The sequence below is a fragment of the Hippocampus zosterae genome, chromosome 6, assembly GCF_025434085.1.
Source record: "Hippocampus zosterae strain Florida chromosome 6, ASM2543408v3, whole genome shotgun sequence".
Taxonomy (NCBI): Eukaryota; Metazoa; Chordata; class Actinopteri; order Syngnathiformes; family Syngnathidae; genus Hippocampus; species Hippocampus zosterae.
The window spans coordinates 24836998-24863155 of NC_067456.1; the positions used below are offsets into that span (position 1 = coordinate 24836998).

Sequence of the window (26158 nt, forward strand, 5' to 3'; positions counted from 1 at the left end):
GAAAGTAGATCAAATTCAATCACGGTATCATAGCAATGTCTGTCTCTCCCTCAAGTTGTCTTCTCGATCTTTCCCTCTAATTCCTCGCTATCCACGGTACGTGACCCGGAAGTGATTCTTAACAAAACATTCCAAATAACATATGAAGAGAATTTAAAGAAAAAAAAATATGAAAGTTCACATAGAAATATAAAGTACTTTTACAAAACAAGCCTAAATAAATTGTATTTTCGTTGTCATGGCAACCAACGACTCAATATTGGCGCCAGTTACACGATGCAATGCTCATAGCTCAACAAACTGTATATGCCTTATTGTTTTCTGAAGTGACGGTTTAGGACAGTCCTGGGCAAACTACAGCCCGCGGGCCGGATCCCGCCCGTTGGTCTCTTTAACCTGGCCCGCCGAAGGTTGGTACAGTACACAATTAAGGTCTAATGTAAATGATTGCATTCATTTCACTTGGACTTGTAATGACAGGCATTTCAACGCTAGGTGGCGCAGTTACTTGACGTTGCAGAGCACGGGGAACGAAGGAGAGATGATACTGAAGCCCGCAGTAGCGCCAACTCAAGTAACTCCGCTCGATAAGACGGTGTGTCCGCGCCGCTATTTTCAATCATTGGATCCAAAACGACGACATGAAAGTGAGTCTTTATTGCAGTGAGTTCTACTGGAACTGCAAACATTTTTACATCCTGTAGATCATGATGGCATCCAAACAAAGAGGAACAGTAATAATGGCCGCGGAAGAGAAAGTGAAGTGTATTTAATTAAACGAAGCGTGTTACAAAGTACGAAACATTCAGGAGACGCTTGGAGTCTGAAAGACTCAAATGTACGAGACTTTGAAAAACGAGGAAGCGATTCTTACTCAGTCCGATACTGGGTGTTTCTATGCTCAGAGTGAATTGCATGCGGCTCGACGGACAGTCGAGGACTGTTGTCGTGCTAAAAACTTTCCACAAACTGGACCGCTAATAAGAGAGCAATCGAATTCTATCGCGCTATGGGCATCGAAGACTTCGAAGCGTCTCGTGTCTGGCTTCAAAAGTCTGTTGCACGACATCAGCTGAGCAACAATGTCTTGTATGATGATCGAGGGGAGTTCAAGTTCGAGAGTGACTGAGTGAGTGGAAAGAAAGCTACCAGGTCTTTTATTTGTCTCATTTTGTAGCAAATGGTCCCAACTTTGTTATATATTGTCATATACCTGTACTGTATGCTGCAGTTTTTGGCCAATATATTGTTGCACTGTTACATTTCGGACAAGCCGAATTAAGTTTGGACCCCCAAAGTGTAGACGTCAACAAGGTCTCCGTTGCAAAAATGTTTTTAAAACAAAAATCGCCACAACTAAGAGATTACATAAAGCGCTGGTCAAAACAAGGACCAGAGAGCACAAAAAAAAAAAAAAAACGAACAACAAAAAGCTCTTGCACAGAAGGCAAGCGAGGAAAATAAGGATCGCAAAGACAAACAAAAACAATGTATCAAAATACACGCAAGAGAAAGCCAAATCACAAAATCAAATCCAATACTCACAAAACCACCAAGAGTTCAAAAGCGAAACACAACGAGATCTATAGCAAGAATTAGTGATGGGTCCAGCGACACCGATGCATTGACACATGAGCCGGGCTCACAGAGCAAACCATGTGTCGATGCATGTGCTGGCTCATTACGTCACGTGATTGACACGTGAACTGCGTTGACACAGTCCAGGCTTCTAATTGACACACCGGCTGCGTTGACACAGTCCAGGCTGCTAATTGACACATTGACTGTGTTGACACAGTCCAGGCTGCTAATTGACACATCGGCTGCGTTGACACAGTCCAGGCTGCTAATTGACACGTGAACTGCACCGGTGCAGTTTAGACTGCATCGGCTGCTTGGCACAGTACAGGCTGCGCCACTTAGTCCAGGGGGCGTCGACTCAGTGCAGAGGGCGTTGACGCAGCAAAAGCCCGCCAACACAGTGTTTATAAGGAACACCTGCCGAAACAAGCCAGACCTCACTCACACTCGCTTATCGAAGCTTGTGTCAGTGCAGACTTCGTGTTCGTGCCTTGCCTTCCTTGCCGATTATGGAGCAGAGACGCAAATCATCCGCCGCGTGGGACCATTTTGATGTCCTGGAGAATAAGGTATTATTTATTTATTTATTCAAATCGCCTTCTGTCGCCGAGAGCCTCTCGGCGAGAGGCACTCGCCGAGTGCCTCTCAGATTATTGACGTGTTGTACCATTCTAATCCGAATACATTTCAAGGTAACTCTTAGTTACTTCTTATTCACATTTCATTACAGGTGAAATGTCGAATTTGCCAAGTCAATTCGCCAACAGAAGCACCTCCACCATGCTGAGGCATTATCGGGCCAAGCATGAGAATGAAGTTCGCGATACACCTGGTATTACGCCAGGTATACAAACGTTCACTCATCTTTTCACGGTTGCTATGTTGATGATTAATTGACAATCAGTAATTATTATTGGTTGACTCTCCACTCCATGTTTGACAATCAAGGTTCCAGGAAGCAGCTGTACTGGAAGTCAAGTCAAGTCAACAGTATTTATAGAGCACTTTCAAACAGCCATCGCTGCATACAAAGTGCTGTACATGGAGCGATTTAACATATACAATAAACAGTAAGACGAATCAGTAATAAGTAATAAGTAATAAGGCGGTAGAAAGCACCAAGCAGTAAAAACAATAGCAAATCTAAGTCATGCTGAGTCAAACGCCAAAGAATACAAGTGAGTTTTGAGGAGGGATTTAAAGATGGGCAGCGAGGAGGCTTGCCGAATGTTCAGTGGGAGGTCATTCCAGAGAGATGGACCAGCAACAGAAAAGGCTCGATCCCCTCTGAGCCTCAGTTTAGTTCTTGGTACGTCTAGCAAAGGACCAACACACTTCTTTCCCAAACCTCTCCCACCTCGCAAAGGAGTTCCTTTGTACGCCAGCCTCATCCGAACCTTGTGAGCGTGTGTTCTTCACAGCAGGAGAAATTGCTTGTAAAAGACGCAACAGGCTGAAGTTTAAAACATTGGAGCATCTTATTTTTCTCAATAAAAATGTGAAATCAAAGCCCACAAGCATCCTCATTCAAATGATCTTCACATTATTTGAACACATTGAATGTTGCAAAATGAATGCATGGATGTGAATGATATTGTATACACTTCATCATCAAATCGATGAATGACCTTATGAAAATGTCTTGGAACAGTTGTAGATGCAAAACCGTGCTGGCAGCTACATAATAGATAATAAAAGAAAAATATCCCAAACCATAGGGATCCTCCCAAAAACTAAGGATGTGCTGAATAAGAGATCCTTGTACACATACTTTTATTACTTCCATATTTGACCTATTGTGTGGAAATATGGGGAAATGACAGTAAAACACTGTTTTAAAACTACAATACAAAGCAATCAGAACAATCACTGGCTCCAAATAGACGGAACCCACAAATCCACTGTTTATCAAATTTAACAATGAAATCTCATGACCTGGTTGACTTCAAAATCGCCCAATTAATGTACAAAGCACACAATAACCTCCTTTGCCAAAACATCCAGAAGCTTTTTAAAATTTGAGAAAGTTGTCATAATTTAAGGGGTACTAACCTATACAAAAAAATCCAAAACACGAACAAACATCACGCAAAGGAGTGTATCTGTAATAGGTGTAAATCTGTGGAATGATTCTGAAACGGACCAGTAAAATGAGTAACTCTCTTGCTGAGATTAAAAATGAATTTGAGAGTAGTACAAGACAACTACACAAATCAGAATTAAGCTAATAAATTCGATACACCCATGAAATATAGCAATACATCAGAAATACATTGATGAGATTATTTAATATATTAATGAAATGTAGCATCCATTATGAATATGAGAAAATCGACATATACTTGTGCTCCAATGAGTATGTACTGTATATACAAACCTAAAGTTGTAAAAATGTATAAGTACAGCATACATAAGGGTAAAAGCATTTGTTGATATGTAGACTTTCTTTTCTATTTTGAAAAATGATCAATTCATATATAAGAAGGGGTAGGACTCTAGGGGTTTTTTACTTCTTTCTACTCCTTTGAACACATATTTGTGATGATGACTATTTTCTTTTCCTTTTTTTATATCTTACCTTCACTTTTTGCCAATTTATTACCGAATTGTATATTTTATATGTTCAATATAAAAAAAAATTATCAGTAAGTTCATTCTGTTAAGTGGGTTGGATGCAGGGATCTTGAAGGTCCAGCAGGTGGCAGTGGTCAGTGACACAGTATCAGCACAGTATCAACACTGTGTGTCAGTGTGTCGACATGCCTCATGAGGCCTCATGGACCCATCACTAGCAAGAATAGTCTATGAGCATGGAACCAGCAAGGCATAAACAATACTCCGACAACCAGAAGACAGCTTGCGGGTGCTTAAATACACAGTTCCGTAATTGACAGATTGGCAGCAGGTGTGTAGGCAGCAAGTCCGCTCAGTCTGCCACCTGCTGGCCAGGCCCAGAACAGGAACATGACATGCACGTTGATGTTTATGTTGTTACATGTGTGTTGTTAAAACACTTGGACGTTCATACAGGACATATACCACAGTTGTTTCACTGTTTTCATTTTTAAAAAGTATGGTAATACTTTAATGCTTTTGTTCTGTTGATGTTTGGTATGGACTGTCAACATATACAGTTTCTATATGTACCGTATCTTGCGCTGCCCCGGTCCACCTGTCAAATTTAGAAATCAATGTGGCCTCCGAGCCAAAAAGTTTGCACACCCCTGGGCTAGATTGGCCTCTACTGAACAAGAAAGAAAAAAAACACTGAAACACGCTTGCTTGTATTTTTTTTACATTGTTTGGCAGTTGGGACAAAGAAATGTGAGTTCTGTGACATTATTACTGGTATACAAAGACATTGTGCTATCTTCATGTGAAAGTTAAAATCAGAAAGTGTTGTAGTGTTCATCTTGCTGAAAACGAGTTACAAATGTTGCCCAATTAGAATTGTTTAGATAATTTCACTGAAGAAATCATTTTTATGTAAAATAACTGCACTTTCATTATCTAGAAATAATAAATACTCTTATCAGCTTCTGTAAACAATGTCATTAACTGACTTCAACGTAGAAATAAAATTGAAATCGGGAGTAGATTTCTAACTTTTGGCCCGGCCCTGCACAATATTTTCTGCTTCTCATTTGCCCCCCCCCCCCTCGGGAAAATAATTGCCCACCCCTGACCAAGACCAAATCTAAGTCATGCTGAGTCGAATGCCAAAGAATGAAAGTGAGTTTTGAGGAGGGTTTTGAAGATGGGCAGCGAGGAGGCTTGCCGAATGTTCAGTGGGAATCATTCCAGAGAGAGGGACCAGCAACAGAAAATGCTCGATCCCCTCTGAGCCTCAGAGTACATTGTTCATTGTACTTGAAAAATAATTGTTTCCCAATTATTTTTGAGTTGTAATATTGAACAACATATTTGAGATTAAAAAAAAATCCAGAAGAACACAATGAAGGTGTTGTATTTTCTGAACGGTAACTTGAAAACCTTTTTTTCCAGTGATCATTTTAACTGGAAAAAAAAGAAAATATGGGGGAAAAGGAATACCGGTATATATCCATTTACCGATAAACTTTACCTGAATCATGGACTGGCTTTGTACTCTTTAATCTAGGAAAAGAAAATCTAGCAATTTGATGCTGCATCGACCTTCATATAAAGTGTCACTATCTGCGATATCGGCTCTGGAGTGCCTTGGTATCGGCTCAAAATGAAAATATGCAGTATTGCACACCGCAACTGGCAAAGGCTGTGCGTGAGCTGAAGCCTATCTCATTGGGAAAAGAGACATTGTACACCCAGGGCTAGTCACCAGCCAATCACGGGGCACATGGAAACAGCTATCCATACACTCCCAAATTCACACCCAAGGACAATTTAGAGTCTTCAGTGAATGACGTTGTGTTACCATGGTGGAGGTGACAACACAGCACCGATAAGCATGCAGGTGTTCAGGATGAACAGGTTCTACTCTCTCGTAGTACTAATACGTTGTAATTGTTTTTGGCAGGAGTCATGTGGACAGGTGAATTCCAGAGCTTTTTTTTTTCCTCTTCAGGTGCTCTTACAGGAAAGTGGTTAAATGACTTCCTTGTTGCAAGAGGGTGGAGACTGAGCTGGAAACCTGTTTCGGTAATTCTCACTTCCCTGTTTATGCGGAAAGAAAGCACAAGGCAGCAAGCAATTTTGATTCGGAAGTCAGCTCTTCACGCAAGAAGGTAAAAATCTTTGATTAATGTGTTCAGTTTTTCAATCGCCGAGATGACATGTCAATTATGCACACACTGAGGCAAAGACTATTCTCTTGTTGATTCTGAAAAGAAGCAATTGCTGTCGGTGCTATGATGTGTATGTTTTCGATAATTATTATTGTAGATGCAAGTTGTGTAATGTTCAAACGTGAAGAAGGAAAGTGTGTGCATCCCTTGGGTAGCTCACTTTGCCATATGATTTATATGATGTATTGGTATAAATATATAAACTACAACACAGCTCCAATTGTTTTCCATTGCTCCTGTATTTGGATTATCTTTATTGTGTCTCTTTTTCAATGTTATTGTTTTTTTCCATCCTAATATTAAATGCAGAAATATCGGTAATTCTTTGATCCAGCTTTTCCCACTAAGCGTTCAAGTCCGGTTTAGTTCCTTTGCTGTAATTTTGTTGTTGTTAAGTAATCTCATCTACGTGGAGACACTTATCATGATAATTTCTCATAATAATTTTAATTAACAATTTAACAACAGGCGCCCCAGTGGCTGAGTGGTTAGCGCGTCATGCAGAGGTACCAGGTTCAATTCCAGCTCAGGCCTCCGTGTGTGGAGTTTGTATGTTCTCCCCGGGTCTGCGTGGGTTTCCTCCGGGTACTCTGGTTTCCTCCCACATTCCAAAAACATGCATGACAGGCTGACTGAACACTCAAAATTGTCCCTAGACATGATTATGAGCGAGGATGGTTGTTGTTGTCTTTGTGTGCCCTGCGATTGGCTGGCAACCGGTTCCGCGTGTCCCCCGCCTACTGCCCAAAGACAGCTGGGATAGGCTCCAGCGACACCTGCGGCCTTCGTGAGGATAAAGCAGATCAGAAAATGGATGGATGGAAATAATTTAGTTTTGGTTATATCTGCATTTATTTGAAAGAGAAAGAAATGTCACTTTTATTTAGAAAGCAATTAATGCTTACGTGTTTACACATCTGGTCAAGTGTTTTGTTACAATATCAATAAAAAATACCAATGTGTTTTCTAAAAAAATAGTTTTTCTTGTCTTTCAAAAACATTATAATTTCTTTTCGACAATCATGCTTTGTGGCCAATGATATGCGGCATTTTATTTTGCACTTTCAAAATTCTATAACATTCCTTAAAAATGACAATGCTGCATTTGGTGCATTACGGGCACCATGTTGTTGAGTTTAAAACGTACCAAAATAACTTGGAAGGCCTAGTTTGTCTCTGAATTTAGTGGTGTATTTTCTCTGATAGATGGTTAGAGCGTCTCCATTGAATAGACTAAGGCAAAAGATTATTATTTCCTGTTTGCTGCCAAAATGTCCTTGATCGATGAAATACAGTGTGAAACTGCTCCCTTAATTTTGCCCCTCATCCCGTTTTACACCAGTGCCCTTCACTGTACATGAGTACAAAGATATAAAAGATGGAATGTTAATCAAGTGCTCTTTTTGCCCTCAACAGTCAGAATGCTTTATACGGAGTTACTACAATTGTGGAATGAGTCGGTGCATGCCATGGATAAGAAGGACTGGCAAGGAGCTCTGCAAAAGCTGGAACAGATCACCGAACCGACATCTCGCACTCTGTTCAATGCTGCATCAGCACATCTGTGTCTGGGACAGCTGGAGTCTGCCCTTGAGGTGAATTGGATGCTTTGGTCTATACAGTAGGATCTTGTAAGAGGAAACTTGATTAACATACACGTATACTGTATACCAGTGCCTCTCAAATAGTGGGGCGCGCCCCCCTTGAAGGGGTGCGAGGCTCCGTTAGGGGGGGCGCGTTTGACCTCGGGGAACATGCTTTAAAAAAAAAAATTACTGTCTTAAAATAACGTACAGTTTTACCTCCACTACATTAGAGGGCAGTGACGCTATTGTTGGCAGAGTTTGCGCAGGTAGCATTCTCAAGGAGGAAATATGACGAGGCGTATGGAGAGATTGGCTAAATTGGCTTCAATGTGCCTGCGGTGGCAGACGAGGGAAGATCGATGTGCTTAATTTGTCTAAAAGTTTTGGTCGTGGACAGCATGAAGCCAAATAAATTAAGGCGTCACTTAAAGACATTACACCCCAATCACGCTGATAAGCTGCTTGAAGTTTTTTTTCAGCGAAAACGTGCCGAATATTGCCAACAATCATGCCGCTTTGTGACTGCTACTTCAGTAAACTAAAATCCCCGCTACGCAGGAGCCGAGAGTTGCTGTGTCCTGCTTCAAACCTCGCTTTGAAATGCTGTGCATTGCAAAACGTGCTCATTGTAGCCATTAATCCAGACATCATCGTTGATAAAAAATTTTAAAGCACAAATTCTTTTATATATTTTTTGCTGATTAAAGTTTTTTTTAATGTGCTCTGGGATCATGTTGGTGATTAGTTTGAATGCATTATTAGTTATTGATTTTATGCCATTTTATTTTTCAGTACTGGTTTGACATGGTCAGTCAAAAATATTTATTGTTGAACTAAGGATTTAATGTTATTTTAGAATTTCAGATGCACTTTTCTGTTCCAGTTACTAAAGCTATTCTGTCTTGTAAGTTGGTCCATATTTCTTTCTTTTTTTATTCTCTTATACATTAATAAGGATACAGTGTTATGCAAAGGTGTACTTATAACAATTTTATAGACAAATGATACTTCTGTATTTATAGTGGTGCGGAAAGGGGAGGGGGGTGCGAGATGTTTTCCTCTTCCTTGGGGGGGGCATGACAGAAAATAATTGATAACCACTGCTGTATACACACAGTATACATTGGAGTTACTGTTGAAATCAGACTTCTTACTGGCTGACTTGAAGCCAAACTAAACTTCACCTGTTCTAGGTCAATTAGGATTAGCTACCAAAAGTATTTATATTCGTGAAATGCCATAATCATCGGAGAATATTTGTTTCATTACTTTCTTCAAAGTCAGAAGTTTAGATACAGTTTATAATTTGGTAACAATACTTTTAAACTGTATGTCTTGGGTAAAAGCGATACATAGGCTTTCATTAGCTTCTAAAAAGTTTAGTCTGATTTCATGTCTATGAGAAAAAGCACAGTTCTATTTTAAAGGGCTCGTCAACTCAAAATTTAAATGTCTTCTCCCATTAGTCTACACATGGCATTCTGATTTTGTGGAAAATGACTCAAGCAACATAAGCCACCCATTCAGGGACCGGCCATTTTGCCACTTGCTGTCCATTTAAAATGACAATACAGTTCCGCAGGGCTCATTTTATCATCCAATCACCGCCGACCTGTTTTCTGAGTTTAGTCATGTTACGTTTGGAGGTCACATAATTGTAAAATCTTTCATCTAAATTAATTTGTCCAAAAACTAGAAGGGGAAAAAAAAGCCAATGAAGGGGTGCATCATTGCTCCCCTGCCGCAGAGAGCACATCTCAGCAGCCGTGAGTGAACCCTACAACCCCCTGGAACCATGGGTATTGATCACATTGGCACAATGTTTATTTTGGTTTATTTCTTGTACACATTTTACTACAATAATTCACATCACTTACAATCACGCTCGTGCGCGTCGTACTCGACACCAGTTCTCTGCTTATTGAGGTGTCGAAAACAGACGTGTTTCAATCTTTGTGAAGCTAATTTTAACAGTCTTGCAGTTTCACACATTTTGTCTCAATTACCAACTGTCACCTATCTTAACAAAAAATCTTGTCTACAAACGTCGTGCAGAGCTATCCAAGCTGTGGTTCTAACTAGTGGTGGATGATTAAAAGCACCTTAACGTGGAGCTGAGCAATGTGGCGGATTGCTGCCTTTGACACATGGTTCAAATCAAAGTCAGGAACACCAACATCCTAATTGGTATGCGCGACCCTAATTTCAAGCCACTGCTTGTGTTACCAGGTACCAAATTTCTATAAAAGTGGGATGCATCAGGAAAGGGCATCTAATGTAAAAACATATCATCACTGTGGCAAGATGTGACGAGAGGAAAATCTCACTAATAATAATAATAATAATAATGATAATTTTTTTTTGTATGGCACTTTTCGAGATACTGAAACTCACTTTACAGAGGTACAGGTGAAGCTTTCCCACATTTGAAAGTAAAGAACAGAGCGAAACATGGTGGCAGCGCGTGTGTAGAAATTGGCGATGTGAAGAGGGCGCTGGACGAAACGCTCGCTCGTTGGCACGGAAGCTAACCGCAGACGTTAGCACGGAAGCTAACTGCGAAAAGTCGCTACGCAGCTGGAAGCCACAACCAGAGACCAACCAACCAAACGCCAGCGAGTGTGAGGGAGCCGGTAAACCCATTTGCCACGTTAGAAACACCCAGCAGCAAGCCTACTGGACACGTCACAAACTAGCATACAACCGGCTAGCAACGAGACCCGACAAAATGCCACCCAAACAGAAGCAAGACACAAAGCAGGAAGAGGATTCCCTGACCCTCACTCAAGTAAATGAATTACTCCAGCAACAAAAAGAACTTTTTACGGCGCTCTTGCAACAACAACAGGAAAATTTCAAAGGATTTGTCAAGATGATAATAGACTCAACAAACTCACGACTTGACACTTTTACCAGGGAAGTCCAAGAAATAAAAACCAGCATCAACTTTACCCCAAAAGAGGTAGACGACATTAAAAAAAATCTAATCTGTCAAACTGGCCATTCCAAAGACATGCAAACAGAATTCTACAAAGTATGTGACGGCATGCTTGTATTAACAGACAAGGTGGACTACTTGGAAGGACAGTCAAGAGGAAACAAATTAGTAATTGATGGAATTGAGGAAAAACCGGGAGAAACGTGGACTGAAACAGAGGAAAAAGTTCAAAAAATCCTTAAAGAGAAACTGCTGATACAGGGGCAAATTGAGGTGGAGAGAGCTCACCGCACAGGAAGACAAGACCCTGGAAGACCTCGGCCAAGGCCAGTTGTGGTGAAATTTCTAAGATACAAGGACAGATCAAGGATCCTACAAAAAGCAAAATACTTAAAAGGCTCCAACATCTACATCAACGAAGACTTTACAGATGCTGTACGACAAAAAAGAAAAGAGCTCCTCCCAAAATTAAAAGCTGCACGTGACAGAGGGGAAACTGCCTACTTAAGACATAACAAACTTATTGTCCACCCCCGCACCAGTACTCCAACACAACAGGCTCGAGTTCAACACCATCAAGCAGCATACTGAGAATTTTTCACCACCCGACAATAAAAACTCTGACTGAAGCAGGAAATTCACATACCAAAAAACATGGACTTTGAATCCTTTGATGACCCTTCCAACCCTTTGATGACTTCCAACCCTACTGACCACAAGACGTTTGACCCTGAGAACAACTTGGACCCAGACAATAACTTTGACTGACCGACCGCGAGGGAGCCAGCGACGACCGACCGTGAGGGAGCCAATGACGACCGCGAGGAAGCCAGCGACGACTGCAGGGAAGCCAGCGACCGTGATGAAGCCGGGAGACAACCAGCCTGCGACCACCGTGAGGGAGCCAACGACGACCGCAAGGGAGCCAGAGATGACCGAGAGGAAACCAGCGACGACTGCAGGGGAGCCAGTGACCGCGAGGGAGCCGGGAGACAGCGAGCCTGAGGCAGCCGGGAGACAACCAGCCAGCGCGCGTGAGAGAGCCGGGAGGCAGCCAGCCGGCGAGCGTGAGGGAGTCGGCGACGACCGCAAGGGAGCCAGCGACCACGAGGGACCCAGTGATGACGGCGAGAGAGCGAGCGACGACAGCGAGGGAACCAACGACGGCCATGAGGGAGCCAACGACGACCACGTGGGAGCGGGAAATTCAGATCCCAAAATCATGAATTTCCAACTCTTTGAAGATATTGACTATAAGCCATTTGATCACGAGAACAATTTGGACCCAGACAATAACTTCTTCAACAACAAACAAAGGGTAACAAACTCTGACTATTACCTGGATGAACAATTCAACACTAATATAAAATTGGAAAATGCACTTTCGGTAATACACTTAAACAGTAGAAGTCTCTATAAAAACTTCACAAAAATTAAAGAATACCTGACTAAATTCAATAAATTTAAAATAATTGCCATATCAGAAACTTGGCTTGAAGATAAAACAACTGAAATGGAAATAGAAGGTTATGAAATGTTTGCAACTAATAGAGAAAAAAATTAATAGAAAATAAAAAGTCAACTGATTGCTTTAATATTGATATGACAATAATCAAGCAGATTATAGAATATGTAGTGCGACCTTTCACGCACATATGCAACCTGTCATTCAAAGCTGGTATCTTTCCATCGAAAATGAAAATTGCTAAAGTTATTCCAATCTATAAAAGTGGAGAAAAACATCTGTTTACAAATTATAGACCAATATCACTACTACCACAATTTTCAAAAATATTAGAAAAACTATTTTCGCGCAGACTTGATAGCTTTATACAAAAGCATGCGCTGTTAAGTGAGAATCAATATGGCTTCAGGGAAAAATGGACCACCTCAATGGCAGTTATGGAGTTTGTGGAAGCAATAGCCACTAATATAGACAACAAAGAATTTACTGTTGGGGTTTTCCTAGATCTAAAAAAAGCTTTTGACACAATAGATTCATTCATTCATTCATTCATCTTCTGTACCGCTTGATCCTCACTAGGGTCGCGGGGGGTGCTGGAGCCCATTCCAGCCGTCTCCGGGCAGTAGGCGGGGGACACCCTGAATCGGTTGCCAGCCAATCGCAGGGCACACATAGACGAACAACCATCCACGCTCACACTCACACCTAGGGACAATTTAGAGTGTTCAATCAGCCTGCCATGCATATTTTTGGAATGTGGGAGGAAACCGGAGCACCCGGAGAAAACCCACGCAGGCCCGGGGAGAACATGCAAACTCCACACAGGGAGGCCGGAGCTGGAATCGAACCCGGTACCTCTGCACTGTGAAGCCAACGTGCTAACCACTGGACTACCGGGCCGCCCGGACACAATAGATCACAGTATATTATTGAAAAAACTAGAAAGATATGGCAGAGGTGTAGCTTATAAATGGATAAAAAGTTATTTAGAATACAGATATCAGTACGTGCAACTCAACAATAAAAAAACGAATCAACTGAAAATCACTCACGGAGTTCCTCAGGGGTCAGTGCTTGGTCCAAAACTATTTATCTTATATATGAATGATATCTGCAAGGTCTCAAAACTATTTAAATGTGTCCTATTTGCTGATGATACAACTTTCTACTGTTCTGGAATAAATCTGAAACAGCTCCTGATAACTGTAGAAAACGAATTAAACAAATTAAAAAACTGGTTCGACAGAAATAAATTGTCACTTAACCTGAAAAAATCGAAGTTAATTGTTTTTGGCACAAGACCAATCAAACACCAAGCTAAAATTATGGTAAACTCAATTGAAATAGAGAGAGCGTATGAAACCAAGTTTCTCGGATTAGTAATAGACTCAAAACTATGTTGGAAACCACATATCGATAACGTAAAAAGAAAAATAGCCAAGACCGTAGGGATCCTCTACAAAAGCAAGGAAGTGCTAAATAAGAGATCTTTGTACACATTATACACTTCATTATTATTACCATATATGACCTACTGTGTGGAAATATGGGGAAATGCCTGCAAAACAAACACACTCCCTATTCTCAAACTACAAAAAAACAATTTGAATTATTAATAGATCAAAATATACGGAACCCACAAATCCACTATTTATCAAATTAAATACGATGAAATGTTAGGACCTGGTTGACTTTAAAATCGCCCAATTAATGTACAAAGCACACAATAACCTGCTCTGCCAAAACATTCAGAAGTTTTTCGAAATTCGAGTAAGCAACTATGAATTAAGAGGTACCAATTTATTCAAAAAACTCAAAACAAGAACAAACATCAAGCAAAGAAGTGTATCTAGCAAAGGTGTTAATCTGTGGAATAATCTCGAAACGGACCTAAAAATGAGTAAATCGCTTGCTGAGTTAAAAAACAAATTCAAAAAAATAGTACAAACAACCTACATCAATCAGAGTTAAAATGATAAATTCTAAACATTAAATATAATGATGAATCAGAACTAAGTTGATAAATAGAGAAAGGTATTGAAATAACCATTATGAATACAAGAGAAAATTGACACAAGAGTGCCAGGGTGAGGATGTATATAATCCCGATACAAACCAAAAGTTGTAAAAATATCACGGTTAAGGGTAAAGTATGAGCCTTAATGGAGACTTCTTCTTACTTTTTCTTTTCTGATTGATATAAAAATGATTTAGTAGATATAAACACATAACGGGGTAGGACTAGATAAGTTTTTTACTTCATCCTACTCCCTTGAACATAATAACTGTGTTGAATGAAGACTGATTTCTTTCTTTTTACTTTTTTATCTACCTTATTTTCTGTCAAATTATTACTGTATATGTTTTATGTTCAATAAACAATAAAAAACAATAAAACAGTAAAACACACAAAGCACCAAAGATAGAGCATAGATCGGTTCAGATAATGGATGGATGGATAATTTCGGAGGTGACTTCACAAAACTTTGCAAAATAGACATTTTTGTGAACCAGACAACCAGACACATCAACAGTACTCACCAGCTGGTGGTCTGGGTTATTGGCATGAATCACACCCTTCTATCTTCAAAGAAATCGAACCAACTGGAACCTACTCTTCATGCAGTCTCATATGTCTTATGCACTCAAAACCGGTGGGCAAATCCCTGGAGGGGAAAATTGAAGGTCCACCCACTCTTCATAAACCAGAGCACCACAAGCCCCTTATTGAAACTCGCTGTTCAGCTTACAGAGGAGGACTCCAACCTTCGACGAAACCCAGACAAGGCTCAGAGTAAGCACAAATGCTACACTGCAGCTAGCTATCGCTGACTAAATTGGCCTGACCCGAAACATTCCCTCAACAAAAGTTGATAAAAAGAACCAACCACACAAATACTAATCAAAATGACACAACAAGACACACAACCACGCCCCCCCCAGCCCCCACCCAAAATACACAGCACCAAAATTAGTCCAAAGTAAACAATGTTGGAATGCATCCATTGTTAGAAAGGGGGACTACCACCTTGGTCTGCCATTCCAGGAGCACCGTCCCTGATGTTCACTGAAATCATTCACTGCCGTGAACTTTGGTATTCATCATCTGGAACCCAACCGTTTACTGCTCCCGACAAATATGCAGTGTTTCTCAAGTACCTTTGTCAGTGAGTAGGAGTGGAAGAGTTTCTCACCCAACTTTTCTGTGAAATTCAGATTTGGAAATGTTGAGGAATGGGACCTGTCAATTTGCTCTTGGCCCTTCCTTGGTTACAGATTCTTTTATCTCTCTATAAGGTGGAAGAAGACCCAACACCACGTAGTCTTTTCTTCAGTTTATCGCAACACGAATCGATTCGGGCTCCTGTGAGTCTCAGATTTCATCAGGAAGCCCCGAAGAAACACATTCATGAGATTATATAGAGACAATATGATAATGAGAGGCGGGGAGGTACGCCTCTCATGCAAATCCCGAAACAAAGAAAGTAACATGTCATCTGACCCTGTGGCCGGAGGAAGCCAGGAGCGGTGAGGTGAGACCAGACCACCACTACCCCCCATTTGGTGCGATGGCAGGAACACAGACACCTGAGATAACAGCTCCTCTAAAACATGTCCCGTGGAGGGGGGCCCCAGAAGTGGTGGGGGTCGAGGGCACTAAAGTTGATTGTAATAACATTGAGCAGGAAATACCTTCTGGTCACAGATCTTGAGATTAGGGTTCCTCTTTGAGGGCACTTGAGAGCCTTCAGGGACTTTTATGAGGTGGTGGGGGCAAGAAAGCCCTTGGGGGGCTGTTAATTAACAAAAGGGAAATGGGCTCTAAACTTCACAGTACATTCTTTGTTTTAACTACTTCAGCAGATTCTCAGGAGAGAGACTAGTGTCAATAGTTCTCATACCAAGATGAAATTCAACAATGTTCTACTACTACTTCTAGCGGAATAATTCCTTAACAGAAACCACTTTTATGTCTAACAAATCCCTGTAGATGGAGGCGTTGCAGTGCATTAGAGAATAAAAATTTAAGTGGTGAATCTTGGCTTGTCATGTTGATTATACGAGAGGATTGCCATCATGCAAGTCATGTCATACAAGATTCAATTTGAGCCACGTAGAAAGTTTGTCACGTTGCGTGGTGGTGGTGGACCCTAAAAAGCAGACAGGAGGGAGGAGCAGGTTGTACTTGAAGAATTGTATTGATAAAAACACAGAAAACTACAGTAAATCCAAAACAAAGTCCTAAAAACAAAACGAAGCCAAAGTATCAAACAAAAACCATGACTGAAGCTCAAAACTAACAGTAACAGAAACATGACCTAAACATCATTACAGAACAAACATGACAGGAACCAACAAACAATGACCCGACATGGAGTGGTTGTGCCGGGAGTCCTTTTAAAGCAATAATTACACAACGACGAACAGGTGTGCAGCTGCAGGGAGAGCCCTACAGTGCCACCTGTTGATCACAAACAGAATCATGACAAAGTTGGTGTTAGCTTACTTTTTAGTTGTACTGTAGATCTGTAAATACATTCTTTTGCATCAAAAGTCCTTTCTCCATCTTGTTTTATAGTTCGTGGTGTAACAAAGCGAAAAATATTTGCGTCAATGTCACTGAGGTGTTTCTTTTATCAAATAGCTACATTTCTCTGGTTTTTGTTTAAAAACAAGCGTTTTTGGTGAAACAGCTGATTACGACTATAACGGTGGGCCTTAACCTGGGTTCAATGGAGCCCTTGGCATTCAGTGAATCGGTCTCACGGGTTCGACGGAGCCTCTGCCACGGATGTTAAGACATACCCGACTCAACATGTCAATTCGTTATGACACGCCCACTTGGCCATCGCTGGCTGCGGATGATCACATTACATTGCTTGTCCAATCAGTCCTGCAGGAAATTTAGTTCACTCAGTAGTCGTGATAGTACATCATACTATTTTTAAATAACTATACTGAGAACAAGTAATTTCATTTACCTTTTTTTCTGTATTTTAATAAATGTGATTTTTTAATGTCATGAATTTGTAAAAAAAAATCACATTTTTATTTTTCACTCAAGGGTTCGGTGAATGTGCATATGAATGGTTGGGTTCGGTACCTCGAACACGGTTAAGAACCACTGGACTATAACAATGGTGCACCTTTTATAGATGTCAAAACAATACGCTCTAAATTTCATTGTCCCTGCCTCATACAACTTCTTGGTGGACTGCCCAGAGCAGTACAAGCACATCAAAGTTTTGTAATGTCCTGCACATCATTAGGACACATATTTGTTCCAAATAGTTCCAAAAAGTATGTCAGTGTTTAAATGAGGTACATCATGTTACTTTTTAACTGAGCATTCAAAGCCTGCACATCTGACAAATGTCAGGAGTTCATTTTACAGGAATTGACAAATAACATATTTTCACCCATGTCCCGTTTTGTCTGTTTAGGCTTTAGATCTCACAATTGTCAAGGATCAACGTCTCGCAGTTGCATTCTTCCAGAGAGCAGCCGTAATGATGCAGCTTGACAGGTAGTACAAAACGACAATTACAGGATATTTAACTTTGTTGGGTTCGGTGATTACCGTAAATGTATGTGCGGGTGTTTTGGCAGTTGATTTTATTTCCAAGAGGCAACTGTCATTTTATTTCATGATTAACTCCTCAAAATGAAACTCTCCACTGAGTGCACTGGTGTAATTACCATGAGAATATTTTGCACAGTTTCCTTGTCTGCAAGAGCATTGTGAATGAAGGCATACTTCAATGATCTCCTCAGTGTATACATTTCAATTAGTAAGCAGAGATCTGTGTTCTGTAAAGCGTTTTGTTACAGCTGCAGCTTTGTTAAAGCCCAATATAAACAACGAGAATATGGTGAGGCCAAGGATACTGAGATAGCAAAAAATAAATGAATAAATAAAAACTCCTGATATACAGTATCTAAATGCTCTGGACAGTGTTGCAATCTGTCATTGTGTGCCCTGCGATTGGTTGACACTCACTCACTTCAGGGTAAACGCCACCGACTGCCGAAAGACAGCTGGGATAGGCTCCAACACGCCTGACAATCATTCACACTCACAGTCACACCTAAGGACAATTTAGAGCACAGGTGTTGAAGTCCGGTCCTTCATGTTTTCCATCCCTCCCTGCTGCAACACGCCTGATTCAAATGATCAGGATCACTATCAGGCTCCGATAGAGCTGCTGATGAGCTGATCATTTCGTTTAGGTGTGTTGCAGCAGGGCCTTTGAGGACTAGACTTCGACACCTGTGATTTAGAGTGTTCCGGAGAAAACTCAACGCAGGCACGGGGAGAACTAGCAAACTCCACAGCTGAGCCCGGATTTGAACACACGACTGCTACACTGTTAGGCGGACGTGCAAACCAGTCGATTACCGTGCTGCCCTTGAGTTATAATCAATACAGCAAGAATAATTCATCTGAATGTTAGTAGAATTTTCCCTAAATGTAGTTTGATAGACCACAGGGTGTCAAATCAAGGCCCGGGGGCCAGATCTGGCCCGCCACATTATTTTTATGTGGCCTTTGAAAGCAATTCAAGCATGTCAAATTCCATCCCGACAGTAAAACCTACTCTGTTTAAACGAACCCCAACCAAATCTGTAGACCATCCATCCATCCATCCATCCATCCATCCATCCATCATCTATCGCTTATCCCGGGGCCGGGTCGCGGGGGCAACAGCTTTAGCAGGGAAGCCCAGACTTCCCTCTCCCTAGCTACTTCTTCTAGCTCTTCCCGGGGGATCCCGAGACGTTCCCAGGCCAGCTGGGTGACATAGTCTCTCCAGCGTGTCCTGGGTCTTCCTCGGGGTCTCCTCCCGGTGGGACATGCCCGGAACACCTCATCAGGGAGGCGCTCAGGAGGCATCCGAATCAGATGCCCAAGCCACCTCATCTGGCTCCTCTCGATGTGGAGGAGAAGCGGCTCGACTCTGAGCCCCTCCCAGATGACCGAGCTTCTCACCTTATCTCTAAGGGAGAGCCTGGACACCCTGCGGAGAAAACTCATTTCGGCCGCTTGTATCCGGGATCTCGTTCTTTCGGTCACGACCCATAGCTCGTGACCATAGATGAGGGTTGGGAAGTAGATCGACCGGTAAATTGAGAGCTTCGCTCAGCTCCTTCTTCACCACGACAGACCAACACAACGTCCGCATCACAGCAGACGCTGCACCGATCCGCCTGTCGATCTCCCGCTCCCTCCTGCCCCCACTCGTGAACAAGACCCCAAGATACTTGAACTCCTCCACTTGGGGCAAGATCTCCTCCCCGATCCGGAGGGGGCACTCCACCCTTTTCCGACTGAGGACCATGGTTTCAGATTTGGAGGTGCTGATTTTCATCCCAACCGCTTCACACTCGGCTGCGAAACGCTCCAGTAAGAGTTGGAGAGCCCCGTTTGAAGGAGCCAACAGCACCACATCATCTGCAAAAAGCAGGGATGCAATACTTAGGCCCCCAAAACGGACCCCCTCAACGCTTCGGCTGCGCCTAGAAATTCTGTCCATAAAAGTTATGAACAGAATCGGCGACAAAGGGCAGCCTTGGCGGAGTCCTACCCCCACTGGAAACGATTCCGACTTACTGCCGGCAATGCGAACCAAACTCTGACATCGGTGGTATAGTGACCGAACAGCCCGTATCAGGGGGTTCGGTACCCCATACCCACGAAGCAGCCCCCACAGAACTCCCCGAGCGACACGGTCAAACGCCTTCTCCAAGTCCACAAAACACATGTAGACTGGTTGGGCGAATTCCCACATACCCTCAAGGACCCTGCTAAGGGTGTAGAGCTGGTCCACTGTTCCACGGCCGGGACGAAAACCACACTGCTCCTCCTCAATCTGAGGCTCGACTTCCCGACGAACCCTCCTCTCCAGCACCCCTGAATAGACCTTACCAGGGAGGCTGAGGAGTGTGATCCCTCTGTAGTTAGAACACACCCTCCGGTCCCCCTTTTTAAAAAGAGGGACTACCACTCCGGTCTGCCAATCCAGAGGCACTCTCCCTGTTGACCATGCGATGTTGCAGAGGCGTGTCAACCAGGACAGCCCCACAACATCCAGAGGCTTGAGGAACTCCGGGCGGATCTCATCCACCCCTGGGGCCTTGCCACCGAGGAGCTTGTTAACCACATCGGTGACTTAAACCACAGAGATAGGAGAGCCCACCTCAGAGTCCCCAGGCTCTGCTTCCTCCAAGGAAGGCGTGTTGGTGGAGTTGAGGAGGTCTTCGAAGTACTCTGCCCACCGGTTCACAACGTCCCGAGTCGAAGTCAGCAGCCCCCCATCCCCACCGTACACAGTGTTAGTGGTGCACTGCTTCCCCCTCCTGAGACGTCGGATGGTGGACCAGAATTTCCTCGAAGCCATCCGGAAGTCGGCTTCCATGGCCTCACCGAACTCTTCCCACGCTCGGGTTTTTGCCTCGGCGACCACCGAAGCTGCGTTCCGCTTGGCCCGTCGATACCCGTCAGCTGCCTCTGGGGTCCCACAGGCCATAAAGGCTCGATAGGACTCCTTCTTCAGCTTGACGGCATCCCTTACTGCTCGTGTCCACCAGCGAGTACGGGGGTTGCCGCCACGACAGGCACCAACCACCTTACGGCCACAACTCAGATTGGCCGCCTCAACAATAGAGGCACGGAACATGGTCCACTCGGGCTCAATGTCCCCCGCCTCCCCCGGAACATGGGAAAAGCTCTATCAGAGGTGGGAGTTGAAACTCCTTCTGACAGGGGATTCCGCCAGACGCTCCCAACAAACCCTCACAATACGTTTGGGTCTGCCATGACGGACCGGCATCTTCCCCCACCATCGGAGCCTACTCACCACCAGGTGGTGATCAGTTGACAGCTTCGCCCCTCTCTTCACCCGAGTGTCCAGAACATGCGGCCGCAAATCCGATGATACAACTACGAAGTCGTTCATCGAACTGCGGCCTAGGGTGTCCTAGTGCCAAGTGCACATATGAACACCCTTATGTTTGAACAAGGTGTTCTTTATGGACAATCCGTGACGAGCACAGAAGTCCCATAAGAAAACACCACTCGGGTTCTGATCGGGGGGGCCATTCCTCCCAATCACGCCCCTCCAGGTCTCACTGTTATTGCCCACGTGAGCATTGAAGTCCCCCAGCAGAACAAGGGAGTCCGCAGCAGGAGTACTCTCCAGCACACCATCCAAGGACTCCAAAAAGGGTGGGTATGCTGAGCTGCTGTTTGGTGCATATGCACAAACAACAGTCAGGACCCGTCCACCCACCCGAAGGCGGAGGGAGGCAACTCTCTCGTCTACCGGTGTGAACCCCAATGTACAGGCACTGAGCTGTGGGACAATGAGTATGCCCACACCTGCTCTGCGCCTTTCACCGTGAGCAACTCCAGAGTGGAAGAGAGTCCAACCCCTCTCGAGAGAACTGGTACCAGAACCCAGGCTGTGTGTGGAGGCAAGTCCGACTATATCCAGTCGGAAATTCTCTGCCTCACACACCAGCTCGGGCTCCTTCCCTGCCAGAGAGGTGACATTCCATGTCCCAAGAGCTAGTTTCTGCAGCCGAGGATCGGACCGCCAGGGTCCCCGCCTTTGGCTGTCGCCCAGCTCACATTGCACCCGACCCCTTTGGTGCCTCTCATGGGTGGTGAGCCCATGGGAAGGGGGACCCACGTTGCCTCTTCGGGCTGTGCCCGGCCGGGCCCCATGGGTGTAGGCCCGGCCACCAGGCGCTTGCCAACGAGCCCCACCTCCAGGCCTGGCTCCAGAGGGGGGCCCCGGTGACCAGCGTCCGGGCAAGGGAAACTTAGATCCATTTATCTTAATCTTCATCAGGGGTCTTTGAGCCGTGCTTTGTCTGGCCCCTCACCTAGAACCTGTTTGCCATGGGTGACCCTGCCAGGGGCATAAAAGCCCCAGACAACTTAGCTCCTAGGATCATTGGGACACACAAACCCCTCCACCACGGTAAGGTGCCGACTCACGGAGGGGAATCTGTAGACCCTCTCCTGTAAACCCACAAAGCCTGTTGAGAAAAAAAAACAAAAAAAATAATTTTCTTGTACAGGTGTGGCCTTTCCTGATGCTGACAACATGCGTGCAATGAGACAGAAATGAACAAAACATGTGCCTCTCTTCTTTTTGAGATTGTTGTTCTTCGCCATTTGTTTGTGTTCGTCACTTGTACTTGTCTCGTGCACTGATTTGCTGCCCCCCCCCCTCACCCCCAGTTAATTTGTGCTTGGGGCTCCAAAATACCCTAATATCACCTCTCCTGACTGCCAAATGGCTGTCATGTGCCCCTTCCACCATATGCAGATAGCCGACAGTTGACACATTATGGCAGACTCTCTCTGTTACCCAGCAATACATTGTCTACCACTCACAGACGACTCTCTGAAGCGCTTAAAAGGGGAGCTATAAAAGGACGGTACAGTATTCTTTTAGATGTACAGTGTTTCAATTACAGTGATCCTTCATTTATTACGGTTAATGGGGACCAAAACCACCCGCGATAAACGAAAATCCAATTACATAACAAAATGACCAATTAACATATATATTTAAAAAATTGTCCCACGTGGGCCTTTGCGCTTGAGCAGAGCGCACTAACACACACACACGCACGCACGCACACACACACACACACACACACACACACACACACACACGCACGCACACACAAACACACACACACACACACACACAAGCTAGCATCCCTAGAGTGCAGCAGACGTGTTTATGATTATTCAATAAAGACAATTAAGGATGAAAGAGACCTGCTTTTGTTCTTATAAGCCTCCTCTATCTTGCTCTCTCTCTGTCTCTCTCTTTCTCTCAGCAACACACATACACTCACGGCTAGCACATGCGTGCATGCACTCACACGTGCCCCACGTGGACCTTCCGCGCTTGAGTGCCACACACTAGCACGCATAGGAAACAACACTTAGACACTGATTTTTGCGGACTTCAAAAAAATAATAATAATAAATTTTGATTTTTTTTTTTTTAATGAATGTTTGAAAAAATCTGCGATGCACGGAAGCCGCTATAAACGAACCGCGAAATAGCGAGGGTCACTGTACATTGTTTACATTACTCTATTTGAAATGCTTTGTGTGGTTCATGAATCTATTCTCTGTTCTTCTGCAGGTTGAACGAGGCTCTGTCTGACTGTGTCTGGGCACAGAAACACTTGAGAGGAAATATGGTCATTGACTATCGGCAACTTGGGCTGCGTTATAAGCTCTACAGCTGGCAGGTGTGACACTGGCCTGCACACACAATCCTCCCAAGTTTTCAAAATCCACATGTCAATGCATGCTTATTTTGAATGTCTTAAATTTGTACTCAATTCTCAAAGACTGTTGTAAAATTTGTTACCAAAGTCACAGCTTCTTGAGATGACTTGCTGCATTGAGACACATTTATTGTTATAAACCTGTCAAGAAGGTCGAACCCAGGGGTCAGTAACACAAAATGTTGAAATAGCCATATTGGAACAAAATAAACCAAAAACAAATATGTCTGGAGCTGCAAAAAATAAAAAGACTTGCTGCATTGAGACACATATACTGTATTGTTATAAACCTGTCAAGGTCGAACCCAGGGGTCAGTAACCCAAAATGTTGAAATAGCCATATTGGAACAAAATAAACCAAAAACAAATATGTCTGGAGCTGCAAAAAAAAGCCTTTATAATGAAGGCAACACATGCTGTATGTATCTATTTGAGTTATATTAGCCTGCTATCAACGTGACTAAGTTGGCTACAAATACACAACGAGCATTCATGATTAAAAGTTTTTTTCGCCCTGCAGTTCATCCTATAGAGGAGGGGTGCCCAAAAGATCTACTTTTCGAACAACAACCCGTTACCGCACACGCGTGCATACGCACACTTACACACGCATACCGTAATGAGCAACAGCCAGATCAGCCGCTAAGATGAGCCAGGCACGAGACGCACTTTCGCAGCGTGCTAACTATCGTCGCTCACGTGTACAGTTTAAAAATGCTTCTCTTGGCCGCACAGGTTCCCATTATCAGCAAGTAGCCTCGGTGAATTGTACATGAAAGACAGCCCCCTGACTGACTTCCGGCCCTGGTAATAGAAATGTGTGCCGTAGGCTATGACGCAAATGTTTGTTCACGAAATGTTGACATTTAATATTTATTTGACACATTTCTACAGCATCAGAAAACGTTAATAATGTTTGTCCTCTGACAGAAACCATATTAAAACAAAACAATTATTTCCCTCCCATCTTTTTCCATTTTCAAACATTTTTGAAAAAGCTCTAGGGAGCCACTGGGGGCGCTAAAGAACCGCATGTGTCTCGAGAGCTGCATGTTACTGACCCCCGGTCGAATCAAATGATTACATTAAAAAAAAGGTTTTCATGGTAAAGATGAGAAACCTGTAATTTTTTTGCTATAATTTTATGTCCGATAACAGCATAAATTGACTTTTTAAAGCTGGTTTGATATGATTAACCCTTTCAGTGGACGTATTATCATGTTATCAGTTTACAGGTGCATGAAAGGGTTAAAACAAACCTAATTCCTCTGTTTATCATCACCGAAAACTGGTGTACACCAAACAAGTAAACAACCTGAAGAAAGACTGTCGCAATGACTTTATCATGTCAAATACACCACAGTCATGCTTACATTCTTGTCCCAAACCCCCCAAATTTTTTATTTCCCATTTAATTAATTATACCAGTCCCTAGAACAGAGAAAGTGTTCAAATAGCATTTTGGAATCAATTAATTATTGGTTACAGCATCAAAAAACTGAGCACGGAAAGGCACTAGCCTAATCATGAAATCTCTCCTAGGTGTTACATAATGCAGCAGCTGTGTACTGCCGAATGGACCAGTGGGAACAAGCCAGAGATATTCTCATGTCACAAAGTCAAGGAGGGAATTTAGAGATGGCTTTGGGTAGCGTCCTGGTGAGTGTCATTCATTTTCATGTGAATACGCAGCGAACTTAACCTGAGAACCAAAAACTTGCAGTGCTACAAATATCTAGTAGTTCAGCTAGGAACCACGCCAAAGTGGTCAACAAACCAGCAAAAGAAAATTCAGATCAATAGGAATCAGCTACTGCACCATGCGTGATGACACCAGAAACATAATCTTGATCTATGTGATACTTCATGGTGTATTGCCTTGACACTAAAATTTTCCTCCCACATTACAAAAGCATGCACGGCAGGTTAATGAACCATTCTAAATTGTAGATTATAGTATGAGTGTGAGTGTGAATGGTTGTTTGTCTCTGTGTGCTCTGTGATTGGCTGACAACCAGTTCAAGGTGTACCTCACCTACTCCCCAAAGTCAGCTGGGGGAGGGCCCCAGCACATCCGCGACCCTTGTGAGGATAAACCGATTTTAAAAATGGATGGATGGATTTAACAACCGAGGTGTCACAGTGGTTGGCAATTTAGCATTTCTGCCTCACTGTGCAGAGCTCATGGATTTGATTCTGGGCTCTGGCAATCCTGTGTGGAGTTTGCATATTCTCCCTGTGCCTGCGTGGGTTTTCTCCAGGTACTCCGGTTAACTCGCACGTTCCAAAAAAATGCATGGCAGGTTAATGAAACACTCTAAATTTTCCCGAGGTGTGAATGTAAGTGAGGATTGTTGTTCGTCTGTGTGCCCTATGAGTGGCTGGCAATCGGTTCAGGGTGTCCCCGGCCTACTGCCCGAAGACGGCTGGGATAGGCTCCAGCATGCCCTATGACTCTTGTGAGGATAAAGCAGATCAGAAA

The 26158-nt window shown here is 43.3% G+C and overlaps 1 protein-coding gene across 8 annotated transcripts in view; it reads left to right on the forward strand.

Annotated features, from left to right (window-relative positions):
* Positions 1-6144: 6144 nt before the first annotated feature.
* The window catches only part of noxa1 (NADPH oxidase activator 1), a 40833-nt gene continuing 20819 nt past the window's right edge, over positions 6145-26158 (forward strand). For all 8 annotated transcript variants that reach the window (XR_007962727.1, XR_007962726.1, XR_007962728.1 and 5 more), the window contains exons 1-5: positions 6145-6305; positions 7782-7960; positions 17799-17881; positions 23529-23637; positions 25219-25335. Coding sequence is in view for 3 of the 8 variants with exons in the window: in XM_052068251.1 (XP_051924211.1) it covers positions 7787-7960; positions 17799-17881; positions 23529-23637; positions 25219-25335 (483 nt within the window). In the remaining 5 variants the exon portion in view is untranslated. The remainder of the gene's footprint in view (positions 6306-7781; positions 7961-17798; positions 17882-23528; positions 23638-25218; positions 25336-26158) is intronic.